This window comes from Mastigoproctus giganteus, chromosome 10, assembly GCF_048544385.1.
Source record: "Mastigoproctus giganteus isolate SK-2022 chromosome 10, ASM4854438v1, whole genome shotgun sequence".
NCBI classification, from domain to species: Eukaryota; Metazoa; Arthropoda; class Arachnida; order Uropygi; family Thelyphonidae; genus Mastigoproctus; species Mastigoproctus giganteus.
In genome coordinates this window covers 59,941,546-59,959,951 of record NC_143584.1, presented here as the reverse complement: position 1 = coordinate 59,959,951, position 18,406 = coordinate 59,941,546, and the positions used below count along the sequence as shown (strand labels likewise).

The window sequence follows — 18,406 nt, the reverse complement described above, 5'->3', positions numbered from 1 at the left end:
ATGTAGTATTGTGATCATGTTTCTGAATTGAATTTTAATTCTATTAAACAGCGATTGTAATTAGCGAAAATAGGAGGAATATTATCCACAGGCTATAAAAGTAAAGATATATTAAGTACAAATTTACACTTTATTACCTTACCAATTAAAAAATTAAGTGATATATGAAAATCGGAAGAATATTTTCCACAGGTTAGCAAAATAAAAATAAATGTATGCTTACGTGCATAGCTTAATTAATACATACTTTAATATGTACATACAGTCTGTCCTCGTATAGCACGATAGTTGCGTTCCTAGAAATCCTCGTGCAATGCAAAATCGTGCAATATAAACAACAGGCCCTATGGGAAAAGTAGGGTTAGGTGCCGACCACCCAAGATTGAACACACATTTGGAACCAAAACATTACCAAACACAATAAATAATCGGGTAATTTTAATCGTTATAAAATACGTAATAAAAATAATATTATATTATAATAAAGTATTTTTAGTATTTTTTAATACTAAAAAAGTATTTTTTACGGATAAAATACGTATTTTATTCGTAAAAAATTTATTATATTAAATAAAATAGTCGTAATAAAATACTTACGTATTTTATAATACGTAAGTATAAATTATAATACGTAAGTCGTAATAAAATATTGCTAATGCTTTTGCTTCTATCGTAAGCAAACTTGCTTTTTGTTTGATTTTCTATCCAAACAGATGACAGCCGTTCCATCTTTTCCAATTCTTTGTGTCTTAATCTAATGGATTTTAATTACACTTTGAGTTGTTCCCGCTATGAAAGTTGTTTTTATTTTCTCCGCATTCTTTGTGATTCTCCGCGTTGTCTCATTTAGGTCTGTAGCACTTGCAATATCACATGGTCTTTCATTTGGCTCAAAGCGTTTCACAATTTCATATTTTTTCTCTTTCGACAGAGGCGGACTGGCCCATAAGCCTTACCGGGGAAACCCCGGTGGGCCGGTGTTATTTTGGCCATAAACCGTAGTATGAGGCCACTATAAATTTTCCCGGGTAAGAATTTTTTACCCAGTCCGCCTCTGTTTATCGATATTGCTTCTTGTTTTTTTCTCTCTGAATCTGCAGTGTCTTAGCCAGGACGCTTCCTTTTCACACCTTTTAAGTATTTTACTAATTTTTAGGGAATAAAGCACAATTACAAACGAGGTGGCACGCTTGATACACATAAACAAAGCTGCGCGCGTGTAGCAACTGAATAAACAACACCGTAAAGGCCGAGATACACTATTAACACCTCATATTTTACTAAAGCACATTTCTGGGGGTTACTACCATAAAACAATAAAAACAATTTCCAGTTGCGTTTCTGCTAGTGGAATCTGTTATAAACTGGTAGTAAACTCCATCTAATTGCATTTGCGATTATATCGATAGCTGGAATTGTGTTGGTTTTTACGTTATTATGGTGAAATGTGTTTCCCCTTCACTGATATAAAACACATAAATACATTTTCAGAATCTTCTTCGTTCCTATCGTGTTGCGTTCAGTTGGGGTGATTCCGCATTCGACTGCCATTTCTTGTAAACACAAAGGCGAATCGTGTATAAGCGAATTCGGTTCGTGTTATATAAGATAATGTTCCACTATTTATAAATCGTGTATGATCGAATTCGTGTAATGCAAACACGTGTTATACGAGGACCGACTGTACTAACTAGTTGATATTTCTGTTCACTGACATTTGTGGGTGGGAGTTAAAATTTAAAACAGTAAAAAAGATAAGCAATCAGTAACAAAGAACACGGCACACACAAATTGCAAGTAACACGATATGTGCAAGTGAGAACGGAGTAACAAGTTACGAAGCTTTAAAAATAGGAATGAAGAAAAGATTCTGAAAATTAATTTTTTATATTATTGAAGATTTCATGGAAGTGTAAACACATTTCACCATAATAATGTAAAAACCCACAGAATTCCAGCTGTCGGTAGTATCGCAAATTCAGTAAGGTCGAGTTTACTATCCGTTTATAACAGATTGCACTAACAGAAAAGCTCAACAAACAGGGAACTGCTAATTGTTTTTATTGTTTTCTGGTTGTGACTTCCAGAAATCTGACTGAACCACGTGGTACGGTCGAAGACAATCATAGGGTGATCTCGAGTGCTGCAGTCTCCTTCCCAGATTAAACGCCATGTTGTCCCAATTAAGCAAAGTAAATCCTGGCTATTTTCTCGATTGAGTTCTGTTCTTAAGATTTGTCCCAAATAAATGGCTGCCCCGATTAACTGGAATCCACTGTATGTCTAAGGAAATATATACAAATGAACATATCGGCGGAACGCATATTTTGACTAGGAGCTACATTACAGTTTGAAAGTTTACTTTATATACAAATTTTATAAGGAACACAAGCGCTCATACTCGCCGTTACACTACTGGATATCACCAATTTTGGCTGTGTCCATTGCCATTTACGGGCCCCTCGAAGTATGGGCCCTAGGCGCATTCCTAGTTTGCCTAGGCCTAAAATCGGCCATGATTATTGTAGACATTATTATCATCAGCCATTTTCAATCAATTGCAGGACGAAGGCCTCTCCAGCAACTTTACAGTCCCTTCTATTTTGCAGTGAATTTCATCTGACCATCTCTGGTGTTGGCTTCCAGGTTTTCTTTTAGCTCCTGTTCAGTACCATTCTGTTATTTTCTTAGTCCATCTGTTGTCATTTCTTTGAGCTATGTGTCCTTCCCAAATCCATTTCAGTTCTTTAGTTTTGATAAGAATGTCCTTTATTTGTGTTTGCTGCCTAATCCACGTGTTTCTCTTCTTATCATAAGTCTGATTCCTAATATAATTTGTTCCATTCTTTACTGTGTAGTTTCAACTTCTCTTCCATTCTTTTGGTGAGTGCCCAAGTTTCACTTCCATAAATCATGGTGGGGAGTATACATTGGTTCAGTATTTTATGTTTCGGACAAATTGGGATATTGCTCCTCAGTATGTGACTATATTTCCCGAATGCTATCCATCTGAAATTTATTCTTCACTTGACTTCCAACCATTTGTCATTATTACAGCTAATGACTTGTCCAAGATAATATGAATCCACCTTTTCTTCTGCTCCTTCGGTGACAGTATCCCTTCCTTTGGCATACTTGTTCATCATTACTTTTGTTTTAACCATATTCATCTTTAGTCTGAAATCCTTACTAACTCAGTGGCAGTGCGTAGCACACGCTTCCTGATTAGACTGGGGTTCGATCCCGTCACCACCAAATACGAAGGATGCGGAAAGGTCAGGGAATGACCACCGCATATTCCCGGAGCAATATGGCCTTAGTTGCTAATGCTCCTAAAAACTAAATAACAAACAACAAACAAACCTTACTAACTCTGCATAACTGATTAAGATTTTCATCTAATTCTTCGGGATCATGGCTTATGATCACAATGTCATCTGCAAATCGTAAATTATTTAGGTACTCTCCATTCGCATTGACTCCTTTCTGCGACCAGTCCAATCTTCTGAAAGCTTCTTCAAAGGGCAGCAGTAAACAACTTTGGAGATATTGTCTCCTTGTTGAACTCCTATCTCACTTTTAAATTTGCTACTGTCTTTGTCTAGTCTAATAAAGGAGACAGTGTTCTCATATATTTTCTTCAAAATCGTAATGTGTGGGATGTCTGTGCCTTGTCTTTCCAGTGCCTGAAACGTTGTCTTATGCTGTATGGAGTCAAATGCCTTTTCATATGCCAAGGCATAATGGTGTTTTTTTATATTCATTTGCTTTCTCCATTAGTTGTGATATTACGTGAAGGTGATCCATAGTTGAGAATCCTGTCCTAAAGCCAGCTTGCAATTCCAGTTGATTCTTATCAGGTATTCTTTCTAATCTGTTAGTAATGACCCTTGAGAACAACTTGAAGATATGGGACAACAAGCTAATTGGGCTATAATTTCCAATTTCTGATTTATCTCAGGTGAAGGTAAAGAAAGGTAACACAAGATCCTTGGTAAATTACTGGAATCTTACCAGACAAACTGGTTTTCCACTACCGCAGTTTCTTTCTGCATTTTCAGTAAACAGATGGTACATGTTATCAGTAGCGGCAGTAGAAGTCAAGAACGATACATTGAATGACATGTAGGCGTGACAGACAATGTACTGATTGGTGCATGAACACAACAGACAATAATATCATATCATTAACTGAGTGATTGATTGATATGCATATATATAAAGAATCTTTCTTTCCTTTTTTTTCCTATTATTTCCTAACCTAATCTTTAAAGTTTGGTAAGGAAACCTTTTCCTATTATTTTCTTACCTAAAAATCGTACAAAGAAATCAGTAATATGGTTTTTTTAATAGCGAAAACAGTCACGATCTCCAATAATCTGCTTTTAATAATAAGAAAAAACTAATCATTACATCATCTGTCTCACCTATGTGTCAATGAATATATCATCTAGACTTCTAATGCTGCTGCCAATAACTCACAGTCTGTTTACCAAAAATGTAGGGAGAAACTGTGGTAACGGCAAACTAGTTTGTCCAGTAATTTTCACGTAGAGTGCCTTGGTTCTTGTGTTGGCATACTTTACCTTAGCCTTTCTTATGCAGCAAAATATGATTGCATTCCACTCCTTAGGAGTCATGCCTTTCCTAATGTATTTTGTAGCCTTGCCAGTTTCTGTGCCATCTGTCTTTCTCCCAATTTTAAAAACTGTACAGTAACTTCATCTTCACAGGCTTTTTGATTCTTTGTTTTCTTCAGTGCATGTTCTACCTCATCAACTGCCCCAATAATGAAGTAAGTAACAATAATTCATTCCGTCTAGTTTCATTCTGCTGTTCAAAACTGCTGTTAATATTTGCACATAAGTCCAATTAAAAATTTTCTTTCTAGCTTGGGTCAACATCATTGGTCAGGGAAGATGATTTTTTCAACGACTCTGATACAGACCCACACTTCATTCCAATCAGAAGAAAACTTTTCTTCTGCTATCTCTTCCAATGATGAAGTAGAAAATAACTCGAAGAAGAAAGTTTATGCCACTTTAACAAACATAAATCCCCAAATAGAAGACAGTGATACTCTTTCAGGTGCTCCTAATCCAGGACAATGCACTGCAGAGGTCCACTGCAACATTAGATAGAAAGTCTGAATGCAAAAGAAGGAAGATCTCCAGGCCTGATACATGGAAAAGGAACATGATCAAAAAGAAGATGCAAAGAGAAGCTCATTTTTCCATCAATAGTGGGCACCTCCATAGCCAGGTGGGAAGGAGCAGCAGTGCGTAGCACATGCTTCTTGATTAGACCGGGGTTTGAGCCCATCAACACCAAATACGGAGGATGCAGAAAGGTCAGGGAATGACCACCGCATATCCCGGAGCAATATGGCCTTAGTTGCTAATGCTCCTAAAAAAACCAAACAACAAACAAACAAACCATCAATAGTGGCAAAGGAATAGCTGCAAAACATGTTTTACCAAAAGTCTGTTCAAAATGCCCTAGAAAATGTAAGTTTATTCAATGAAAACAAGAGGCAAAAAAAAGTATTTTAAGAATACTGGAACATAAGTGACTCAAATAAAAAAGGATTACCGTATTTCCCTATGTATAAGACACACACTTTTTCGAAAAATTTGGGGGCTAAAAACTGGGTGCGTCTTATACAGTGGTTGTAGATTTTTTTACTTGCATTTCCCACTTTTTCACGCTTGTTGTCTTACGCTCATTGTTTCGCACTTGTTACTGGTATATTAGATTACGTTTTGCCACGTTCTGCCCAGAAATGGCTCAGAAAAGATTTTCGTACAGTGCTGAATTCAAGTTAAAAGTGATCCAGTTTGCAAAAGTGAATGGAAATCGTGCTGCTGCTGAACGTAAGTTTGGTCCTCCTCCAACTGAGAAAACAATCCGAGACTGGCTACGGGAAGAAGAAACCCTACTGAAAAAGCCACGGCAGAAGAAGGCCATGAGAGGCAAGTCAGCAAAATGACCTGATTTAGAGAGGGGATTGAAGAGCAAAGGGCAATTGGAATTCCTGTGTCCACAAAGATGGTTCAGCATGAGGCAAGAAGAATTGCTGATGAAAAAGAAGTTACTGATTTCAAAAGAGGACACAATTGGTGCTTCAGGTTCATGAAACGGAATGGACTAAGCATACGTACACGCACCAGACTTGCCCAAAAGATGCCTGAAAGCTATGAGCAGAACGTCCTTAAATTTCATTGTTTTGCCATTCAATGTCAGAAGACACATCAGTTTCAGTTGGGACAGATTGCAAATATGGACGAAGTCCCCCTTCAATTTGATGTCCCAAGTAACAGAATTGTCGATAAGAAGGGGATGAAAACTGTAACTGTGAAGACAAATGGACATGAAAAGAGCCATTATACAGTTGTTCTAGCTTGTTGTGCCGACGGAACCAAGCTGCCTTCTATGCTGATTTTCAAACGCAAAACAATGCCAAAAGAAGACATTCCTCGTGATTGTCCAACGTTCATGACAAGGGTTGGATGGCTCAGGATGGGATGAAGATATGGTTTGAGAAAGTCTGGAGCAGGAGACCAGGTGGGCTCTTACGCAAACCTGCCCTATTGGTGCTTGATCAGTTCAGGGCACAAATAACAAAAAAACACAAAGATTGCTGCAGAAAACAAAACTTGCCTTCATACCTGGAGGCTTGACATCCCAGCTCCAACCACTTGATGTCAACATTAACAAACCCTTCAAAACTGCCATGAGAGACGAATGGAACCAATGGATGAAGTCTTCTGGGGACAATTTGACACCAGCAGGAAGAGTGAAGAAACCAACTATAGGAGAAGTTTGTACCTGGGTGAAAAGATCCTGGGATAATATCAAAATTGAGATCGTTGTCAAGTCATTTAAGAAGTGTGGCATTTCAAATGCCATAGATTGAACAGCGGACGAGGCAATATATGAAGGCAGTGATTTGTCATCAGACACAGATGAGGACAAGCTAATGGATGAGAGTTTTGACAGTGATGAGGAGTTGTATGAATTTTATGATGAATAAAACTTGAGTTCAATAACTTTATGTAATAGATTTTTTTTTTTTTCAAATTTCGGGCCCCAAAATTAAGGTGCGTGTTATACATTGGGAAATACGGTATATCTAAGTGTATCGAATGATGAAACAGAGAAGGCATTTTACATTTTACATTTATTTATACACACAATTCTATATACATTCTCAAGATTTATATACATCCATTTATATATACATGATACAAGATTTATATACAATTTATATACATTCTCACATATATATCCATTCGCGACATGTATACAGATAAAGTGTATTTGTAAGTTATTAGCGGCTTCCAGGGTTTCCCCTATATCCGCCGTTTGTTAGGCTTTTTGCCAAGTTGCCGGCTTAGAAAAGAACTTAAAAGAGCATCAAAATTTCACGTATATATTTAACACAAAACAAAAAAAAAAAAAAAAAAATTGCATCTGATAGATGAAATATGTAATTAGGTGTGCATTAGTGTTGTGTTTGCGTTGTGTGTTAGCCGGCACCTGGCATTTAGCAGTAGGGGGCTGTGGCAGGTTTGTGTCACAGCCCCTCACTCCCATCCCTAGCCACATGGAGGCAGCCAGGATCTACTTTATCTTAAGAGGACACGGACTGATCCGGTCCTGTGGTTAAGTTTTTGGACGTCTGATGTCCCATCAAGTTAATCCTATGTGGCCGGGTAATGCATCAGGGAAGGTCCCCTCAGAATTACCAGGGCACACTTTTTTTGGTTTTATTTCCCCTTAGATATGAAATAAAATAAAATAAAATAAATAAAACAATTAAAATAAAGTAAAGTAAAATAAAATAAATAAAACAATTAAAATAAAGTAAAGTAAAATAAAATAAGATAATTAAAATAAATAAAATAAAATAAATTAAACTATAATAATATAAGGACTATCATTTACTTTTCGATATCCCTATACCCCATCTCTCACAGGGCTCAGTCCTGGCCAAGAGTGGGAGGGATGTACTATTCCATCTCTTGCAGGGCTCAATCCTGACCAAGAGTGGGAATGATGTGATCAGTTCATATTGGTACGCAATCTGGCATGGTAGTGTCCATTTCTTCTTGTCTTTCTTTTTCCCCTCTCTTCCATTTTCCTTCTTCTTCTTTCTTCCCTTCTTCCCTCTTTTCTCCTTACTCATTCTAAAAGTGAATTGTCTGGGAGGGCAAATTCAAGAGAATTTTGGTTAGGAAAGGATGGCAATAAATTCAGAGTCTGCCACGGTTTCTTTTTAGTTACACTGAACATTTCAAATACAATAGTGGCTAATGTTTTTAAAAAAAAGGAATAAACAGCTTGTAGTTGAAAATGATAAAAGAGGAAAGCGTGAGCCCAGAGTAAAATGGCGAGAAACTGCCCTACAAACAATTTACAAGCATATCGACTCCTTTCCCAAAGTTCCATCACATTACACAAGAAAAGACACACAAAAGCAATATCTGCCAATTGATTTGAACCTCTCTAAAATATATGATTTGTACTTGGAAAAGTGTGCTGAAGAAAACATCAGGCCTGAAAAAATCCTGGGTCTACCAACAAGTATTTTACACAAATTTCGATGTCTTTTCATATTCCACAAAAAGATATGTGTGATAAGTGCTTTAGGTTTTGGAAAATGAGTGAGGAGATAAAAAATAAAAATAAAGAAGGCTTTCAACAACATATCAACAGAAAAGTTATATCCTAGTAATGGAAAGACAGATTGAAACAAATATCTATCGAAAATGAACTTCACTACTACGATTTTGATTTTGAAGCAGATACTGTCCTAAAGTCAACACAAAAGCAATTAATTTTTATAAATGCCATTTGGCTGTCTACAATCTGAGGGCCTACAAATGTTGGCACAAAAATAGCAACTAATTTTATGTGGCATGAGGTATTAGCTGGGAGGGAAGAAGTGGCATCTATTTGTACCAACTAATGAATTCCATCAATGATGGAAAAGAATTTGTATTCATGTCCGACACTTGTGGGGGGGGGGCAAAATAGAAATGCAATCATGTCAACCATTTTTATGTATGCCGCCAAACCTTGAATATCCCCAAAATAAATCAAATATTTTTTGAACCAGGGCATTCCCAGATGGAATGCAATTCCATGCATGCACACATTGAAACTGCAACAGAACTGTTGACATTTTTGATCCTTCTAGATGGTATGCATTGACCATTATGGCTTCAAAATCTGGGAAGCACCTAGTGAAAGAAGTCAGCCAGGAAGTGGTATTAAACTTCAAAGAAACAAGTGCACTATAATCAAAAACAGAAAGATAGATTCTATTTGGGAACCAGTAAAATGCCTTCAAATAGTATGGCTGCAATACCGGAAGGAAGATCTGTAAAATATTTATTTCAAATACAGATACTCAGATGAAAATTTCAAATTCTTTAAAATTCAAAGATGAATTCTTTGTGGCCTCCCCTTCTCAAATTTTGAATTAAAGAAGAAATACAATGGCCCTCTGCAGATCCAGGTTGAGAAGCATAAAGACTTATGCCAAGAAAACATTATTCCCCAACACCGTCATGGGTTCTATAAGGGTTTCAGTGAAGGTCCCAGTGAAGTCGTTGATCTTCTTCCTTTAAATACTCTTCCATTTCTTCCTCAAACATAACCTTTTTCTTACATTCACATCCTGGTTGCAGTGCATACACCTGCAGAACGTTGATTCCTATCATCTTGTTCTTCATTTGATTAATCTCCACCTCAGTACCATTTTTCCCCTTCCTCTCTCTCTCTCTCTCTCTCTCTCTCTCTTCATTTCCTGACCACCAGAGCTTATAACCCTTTCCTAGGTCTTTTTGTCCTTTACCCCTCCAGTTCATTTCACTCAATCCTGATACATCTAGTCTTCTCTCCACCATTACATCTACTAATTCTTTCTTCTTCCTATTTAAAATTACAGTGTGTGTGTGTGTGTGTGTGTGTGTGTGTGTGTGTGTGTGTGTGTGTGTGTGTTCACAGTCTCATTCTTTTTTTGCTTGTTTCTTAGATGCAAAATACAATAATTAAACTCTAAATGTTGTTCATTATAAAATTAAATTTGTGATAGGCTTTCAAGGATCTGGACTATGTTGTAAAAGATCGAGTTCTACTGGAAAGTATTCTGGATCTAGAATGTTTTGAAGTAACCGACAGAGGCTTCTTTTATAACGGTAAGTAGCCAGGTAAAGATAGAGTGTGGTTATTAATGGGCACTGCTTTTTTTTGGAACTAATATTATTATTATTTTATTTATTATTTTTTTTTTATGTGAATCCCAAACACGAGAGGTATTAGAACCTATTGTACTTAGTACCGTGCTTGGGTTTGAGGTTGAGAAGAAGAATGAAGATATTTGTTGACATTGGACTTCAACTTCTGTAGATTGTAATTTTCAGGAAATACGTATGAAAGAAGGTTGTTCCAGAAAACGGCAGTTGAATGAATAAATGAGGAAAATGAAAAGTTGGTTCTGTGGGTTTGAAGTTGGACAGTAAATGGATGTTGGCTGGTTGAGGCACGTGTTCGGACTGTTTTGAAAGAGAGAGCGGGATTTATAGAAGCCAATTCAGAAGAACAGTGCCCATGAAAGTATCTGTAGAAAAGGCATGCAGCAGAAACAGTACGTCTATGAGAAAGCGAGTGGAGAGAGATTGTTAGAGATGAATCATTAATTAACCTAACTGCCCTCTTCTGAATGGAATCAAGAAGCCTGAGAGAGGTTTTGGGGGCACCACCCCAGATGTGGGAACAATATTCCATGGATCCATGGTAGGACGTATTTGTGATTTGTACAGAGTGAGCAGCTGTTTGGAAGAAAAGTAATGCCGAGAGCGAAATAGAAAAACCAAGTTTTTTACATGCAGAGGAAGCAAAAGAGATATATCATTTTGCCTAGAAATCGGAGTGTCACTAAAGATAAGCATAGGAGCAGAAGAATCCTTTTTGCAAGACATAAGACAAGACTGAGTTTTAGAACGGTTGAAATCAACTAAGTTGTCTTTGCCCCACTGGAGAATTACCTGAAGATCAGCATTTAAGGAATTGGTAGCAGATTTTCGAGAAGTTGAAGCTTATTGAGCAGGACAAGGTTTCTCAAAATGGAAACATTAAAATCACCAAGGAAAATTACCTCACTCTTAGGAAAGTTCGACTGGAGAAAGTCAAGTTGCAAAGAGAATAAGTCAAAGAGCTCCAAGTGATTAGTGGAGTTGGGTTTGGTTTTTTTTTTTTTTTTTTAGGAGCATTAGCAACTAAGGCCATATTGCTCCGGGATTTGCGGTGGTTCCCTGACCTTTCCGCATCCTCCGTATTTGGTGGTAACGGGCTCGAACCCCGGTCTAATCAAGAAGCGTGTGCTATGCACTGCTGTTCCTGCCCACCTGGCTACAGAGGCGCCTGTGGAGTTGGGAGAACGATAGAGACAACAGATGAATTTGACACAATGAGGTAGAGAGATTTTAAGCCAGAGAAGATCAGAGAGGAGATTCCAAATTGCCAAGTCTCTGACAGGGAATATCAGAACGGACATATGCACAAGTACCACCTTTGAGGCGAAAGGAATCATACAGCGAATAATTTGGGCATCTGAGATGAGCAGTAGTTGAATCAACCGATAACTGAGATTCTGTCAGAAAAAGTACATGGGGTTTGGCAGAATGCAAGTGGAAATGGACATCATTGAGATTAGAATTGAGACCACGTATATTTGTGAAATGAATTAGGAAGTGCTTGGGAGGTTTAGATCTTTTTGCAGATAAGCTTGCTCTGTCAGTTTGACAATTCATGGTGTATTCAATAGTAAGAAAAAGTGGGTGGGACATGCTGTATGAAGTAATGAAATTTTTCGATATGGCGTACACGTGGTAAGAATATACCCAGATCCTTGACATAACGTGGCCTCGACAATACTCCCCGCATACACACTACTCGGACTCACTCCAGTCACTATCTGGCAGAGTAGAGGTAGCAAGATTATACACTAGCTGATCCGGAAGCCTCCTAGAGAGTTACCAATAGGTTTGGTCCGGTGTACTAACTAGCGGCTGGCCTGCGAACACCGTTTTAGAGCTGTACCCTCGAAAGGTAAGGAATATTGGATCTCGCCACGACATTCATCATAACCTCAAAAATCATCAATCATACTGCATGATGGAAGAGATAGGGAAGGGTTGGCCGGAACTTAGCTCTAGAGACTAAACATGGGTTCCACCACTTCAAGCCTCCAATAAGCAAAGTGGTGGTATTTCACCGGTTGATGAGAGTCATCTACCACCTAATACTGCCTGGTAACATAGAGGGGCGTCGTTCCTCCATGTGGTGTGGTCTCCCACCATGTACTTGTGCATGGAGGTTATACCCAGGATTACTAACAGTCCCAACATCGTGAAGGTGCAAGCAGAGGATTTGGCTGTCACAGACCGTCCGAACTTCACCAAAATTGGGTCCACTTGACTTTGAGTGTCACCCGAATATCAGTTCCATCAGCGTTTTAGACTCCCTGGTAGCAAGTACAGCTTGTCTGGCATATCTGAGAGAATGTCTGTGACAACCTCAAGGACCATTGATGGAGTTCTATTAATGGAGTTCTTCCCCTCCCCTCCAGGGTTCAGTGCTAAGCCCAATGTTGTTTTTATTATATTGATGAAGGCATAATATATATAAGTTTCCAAGTGATACAAAGGTATCACTTGGAAACTTAGATATTATGCCTTTGTTGACACAGTGGTTAATGAGAATAATCATGGTATGCTACTGCAACATGTAGAAAAATTAGGTAGAAAATGACTGTGAAGTTACAATTGAATTTAATATTGGAAAAAGCAAGGCAATGTGGATAGCAGTAATCCCACAATAAGTGCCAACTGAGGAAATTATGCGGTCAGAACATGAAGTTGTCTTAGTAGTGCAGATGGGTTACTAGTACCACTCACAACATGGTTTTGTCAATTATGTACAGGTTTGTTTTTTTTTTTTTTTTTTTTTTGCTGATGCTATAAAAGCTTGCTTGCATTATTTGCCACTACTATTATTTATACCTATAATTTCCTTTTGGTGAGAAATGCAAGTTTTTTAAGTAATTTGGATCATTACGGCTGAAATGTTCTCAGTGTATAGCAAAGTTAAATATTGCTCAATAAAGTATTGAGCATTATTTAACTTTACTAAATGCTTTGTTTATAATAAAAAGATGAAAATCGAAGAGAAAATGGTATGTAAACTATATTTATCTAATGTTTACTATTCTGATTTGTTACATAAATGTCTAGAGTTTAAGGTTCTTTCTGTGATGCCATTGTTTTAACTGTTCTGCCTTGAATTGATAAAACAAAAAAAATATATTAAAATCATCTGTAAAAAGCTTTACATTTTGGGATTAATAAATTATTTTAATCTTTTGATTAAATGGTTTTTCTGAAGTGTATTATTTACAGATATCAGAACCCAAATAATGAAGAATAGATGAAAGGGTTTCCCAAGATATGCATATTCTTTTTATTCAGTTATAATCTAAGAGTAAGTTTCAGATAATCACGTCTATGTTTTAGTGAGAACACAAAGAATATACATACTTGCATACATACAAATGCAATTCATCATTACCAACCTTATTATTATATTTTGCAATAAAAATAGAAGAAAAAATTACATTTTTTTTTCTTTACTAGATAATGGCCACTCGTTTGATGCTGTACTCCTGTATGGTCATGAAATCACTTTGATTGTGTTTGATGTTCTGCTTTTCTCTATCATTGATTTAGCATCTCAGGATTTTGTCCTTGCTGCAATATTGACATTTATTATTGGAAAGGTATGTCCATTTGTTATTTTAAAAGTCCCATATATCTTAAATCATAATTCAAGAAAATTCAGTGATATTTATGGATTGTTATTAATTTTAACAAAATGTGGTGTGTCATATATAATTACAAACAGCCCAATAAAAATTTCTTGAATTGTGATATGCTTTTACTTTCAAATCTTATAGCATCTTATCACAACAAACTTTGAACTACCCCCCACCATCCTCCCAAAAAGAAACATTATAAAATGTTTATCTTTAACTCTTTCAGCAGTGAGTTTTCTGCTGGGGTCCACTCTGAAGCAACTTTTTTTCTTGAATGTTGTAGTTTTTAAATGAAAATATTTACATATACAGTGAAACTTCCCTTTAACGGACAGCCATGGGGAACGAAAATGTGTCCATTAGAGAGAAGTGTCCGCTAACAAGAAGTCTGAGGGAGAAAAAAAAAAAGAAAGAAAGAAAAATCGTTAAACGTTTAATGTAAAATTAAATTAAAATATATACAGATTTTGAACAAAATTTTTGTAAATAATATACAATTACATACACAAGAGATAAAGAAAAATCGTTAAACGTTTAATGTAAAATTAAATTAAATTAAATTATATACAGATTTTGCACAATATTTTTGTAAATAATATACATACAATTGTGCTATGCATATTATGACTTTATCTTAAGAAAAATGCATACAGTAATCACTTATTTTCTTCTGCACCTTCTTCCGGCTGATAATTTTGTTTTCAACATTTGTTTGGAGGAAGAAACCATCGAAAGTCCTTCAGTATCTTCTTCAGCGGCGAAAAACATTTTTAAATGATTGATTTGTATGAGCGCTTCTTCTATATTCATCGGTGGTTCGTCGTTAATATGTTCTTCGACAGAATGACCTCCTTCCATTTCTTCATCCTCATGAGGAACTTCTTGAAAAATATCGATGATAATGTCGTTGATATCTAGAGCACCATCTTCTGTAGTAAGGTTTGAGTCTATATCTTTGTAGCCAGGGTCACTTGTAGCGGAAGTATCGTACATTATCAATAGATGTTGAAGTTCTTGTTCTTCTTGGTGCTCCATATTGCTGTTCACAACTTCAATTTTTGCGTTTGAGAAGTCAGACTTTACAAAACAGTTCACGACAGTTTGTTTTCTAATTGCATTTACTGAAGAGGAAATCCATTGAATCGCATCTAGGATGCTGATTTTCTTTGCAAGGTCACTCGCACATGTTACATCGTTCATGTTTGCAATGAGATGTCTTAAAACACGTTTTGTGTAGTGAAGCTGACACTCTGCAGATGTGTTTGGTGGCAGAAAAATTATTTGAATGTTGGACAATTCAATGTGCGGGTGAGATCCAGCATTATCCATGAAAAGAATAATTTTTCTGTTTTGACGAATCATGTTTTGGTTAAATTGACTTATCCATTCGCTCATGATATCTCGTGTCATCCACGCTTTTTTATTAGACTTCCAGTCAACATCCAAAAGATTCAACTTTATGCCCATGAAACAACGACAATTTTGTGGGTTTCCTATAACAAGAGGTTGTTCAAAGTCTCCCAGCATATTTGTACACAATAGTACAGTCAAGCGTTCCTTAGAAATTTTTCCGCCCTGGCACTTTTTGTTTTTTAGACTCATTGTTTTTTCAGGAAGAGCTTTAAAAAAACAACCCTGTTTCGTCACAGGTGTAAAGATCCTTAGCTTCAAAATCACGACATAAATCTTCCAATTTGATGGTCCACTCTGTTACAACCCCAGTATCAACAGATCCACCTTCACCACTTACGGTTTTCCAAGAAATTTTATGCCGAGTTTTGAACTTGTCTAGCCATCCCACAGAACCTTTGAACTCATTTACTCCCATAGATTTTGCAACCTCCAAAGCTTTTTCCCTAATAATAGGCCCATTAATGGGAATTTTTGTAGCACGTGCGCGACAAATTTGAAGTCCAACAGTTTTCGGGAATGATTTTCGAACCTGATCATTTCCGTGTTGCCAAAATTGTTTGAGCAGTTCATTTTTTTTCTTTAGGATGTCACTTACCTGCATCTTCCCGATTTTGAATTTTGCAGCGAGATTGCGAACACTATTTTTTTGCCGATCATACGCATTAATGAGTTCGACTTTATCTTTTAAAGTTAAATGTTTACGAGAAGACATTGTGCACTTCACACGACACTGAACAAAACTGAAACTGAAAAGACAAAAGGCCGACCATATTCCCCCCCCCCCCCTGCACACACCGAATTCATCAGAAGTTTTACACGTGCCTTAAAATTCTTGAAAAAGGGTTTAGAACTGCGACGTAAACCTTGATAAAATTCAGAGAATCGGAAATAGAAAATAAACACACGGTTGAGGCAATACGTGGAAGAAACATTCCTAGAAAAAGGGCCGTGAGCTCGCCTGCTGTCCGTTTTTGGGAGATCAAATTAAGTGCTAATCTAAACGAAACAGTGCAGATTGCCTGTCCGCGTCCGTTACAGAGAATGTCTGCTAGACAGAAGCTGCAAACACGTTAAAACCAATGGAGATGAGTTGGGGAATTTGAAAATGTTCATTGTAGAGAGATGTCTGTTGACGAGAGGTGTCCGTTAGGAGAAGTTTCACTGTATACGTTTGAACATATTTTTATTGTTTTAACTTGAACATTAGAGTAAAATTAAAAGAACTTCTCAAAAAATAATACAGTAAAAAATTCTAAAACAAGTTGTTCTTTTTTTGATGTAGTAATAGTAGCAGTACTCTACATCTATTTATTTATTGTGTGATTCAAATTTATCAGCTTCTAAATCTGAATACCAGAGAATATTTTCAATTTCAGGCTTAAATCAAACAAGATTCCAGTAGTGCACATACTTGAATGAGCTGGTTCAAGCCTGTGTAAATACAGTTAATGATTGTATTCATTGTTAAAATGATTAATTGTAAACCCCTCTGACCATGCTGGACTAGAAACAAAAAGTATAAACAAAAATATTTTAAAAAAATTGAAATTTCTAATTTGAAATCACAGGATATGAAAATCAGTTTCATTACATTCACATCCTCTGATTTTCAAAGCTGCAGTATTTTCTTGCTGTCATCCATTAACACTGTGTCTGTTACTGCTTGGAAGCACAGATAAGAGATGTGCCCATTCGATGTGCTCATTCCATTTTGGGCCATAAGTTTCAAAATGTTGAGAAATAACATTCCAAAAATTCATAAATATGGTTGAAAAGTAAAAGTCGTGGAATTCATAGTTAAAAGTGAGCTTTTGAACTGAGTAAATCAGAACAAATTTAGAATTTTATAAAAAGTGTATTCCATGTCTATGAAAAATAAAAATGAGTGCTCAGTATAAATAAAAACAAACTGTGTATTCTTATTATTATTATTAGCCATATGGTGCAAGAAAGCCTGAGGCTTATGCTGCACCAGCGGAAAAAAAATTTCCAATTACCCTGAGAGAGAGAGAGAGGGGGGGGGGTAGAAAGAGAAGAGAAGAGAAGAATGATGATATCCATCTCAGGACCCTGGGTGTACCAAGCCCATACTCACCAGATCTACACAAGTAGTTCATTTCATGTGGCTTTACTTTTAAACCACTTATATATTGACTGCTTAAGAATGAATATTCATTAGCACAGCACTTGGAGTACCATTGAATGTTTATACACATTGATACCACAAATGTGTAACAGGTTAAACTACTTTATTTCAACTTTATATGGTTATCTTTGATTTATAAATTGCAACTTAACTGAATGGAAAGCAGATAAACTTGTCATAAATGAAGTAATTGATCAGCATGATGTGATCCCTCTTTAGGTGTTATTGGCTATTACATGCATTTCATCTTTTGCCATATATATATATAGTGGACATAGTGTTATTGTTAGGTGGTTCCTGTGGTTTCTCACAAATCTGCATTAAGTACTCTGTGATGCTGCAAAACATTGCAAAGCCAGTCGGTGTGGGTTGTGTGAGTAGTGTGTTGTTTGACTGGCCTCTGCATTACTGGGAGGCACGATCACCAGGTAGGAGCCTCCCAGAATCCATTCACTGGCACAAGGAGCCAGGGAATGGAAAAACATGTGACGGGCCATCCACACTCTTGCTGTTGTTATTATATTATTTGGTATTAAGGAGCATTAGCAACTAAGGCCATATTGCTCCGGGGATATGCGATGGTCATTCCCTGCCCTTTCCGCATCCTCCGTATTTGGTGGTCATGGGCTCGAACCCCGGTCTAATCAAGAAGTGTGTGATATGCACTGCTGCTCCTGGCTACGGAGGCGCCCCACACTCTTGCAGGAGTGAGAGTGGGGAGGCACCAAGGAGAGAGCAGAGAAGAAACAGGAAAATGGAAGACAGCGGGGGGGGTGGCAGAGTGTAGGCTACCCCCAGGAAAAGGAGCAAGAAGAGTGCTAGGTGCAGTCTAAGTATATCTTGCATGAGTACATCACGTGGTCCCAGTCTTCAGTTTTCCGCAGGTACAGAGGGCATCCTCGGCTAGGCCAAACTCTAGAAGGTGTCTTTTAAAGGACCTGTGCCAGTTAATAGGAAGGAAGCATAGA

At 37.1% G+C, this 18,406-nt stretch overlaps 1 protein-coding gene across 1 annotated transcript in view; it reads left to right on the top strand.

Moving 5' to 3' along the window:
• LOC150079049 (meckelin) overlaps positions 1-18,406 on the top strand; it is an 860,544-nt gene that overhangs the window by 825,931 nt on the left and 16,207 nt on the right. The window contains exons 27-28 of the mRNA XM_090382499.1: positions 10,103-10,205; positions 13,701-13,843. Of these exons, the coding sequence (XP_090238625.1) occupies positions 10,103-10,205; positions 13,701-13,843 (246 nt within the window). The remainder of the gene's footprint in view (positions 1-10,102; positions 10,206-13,700; positions 13,844-18,406) is intronic.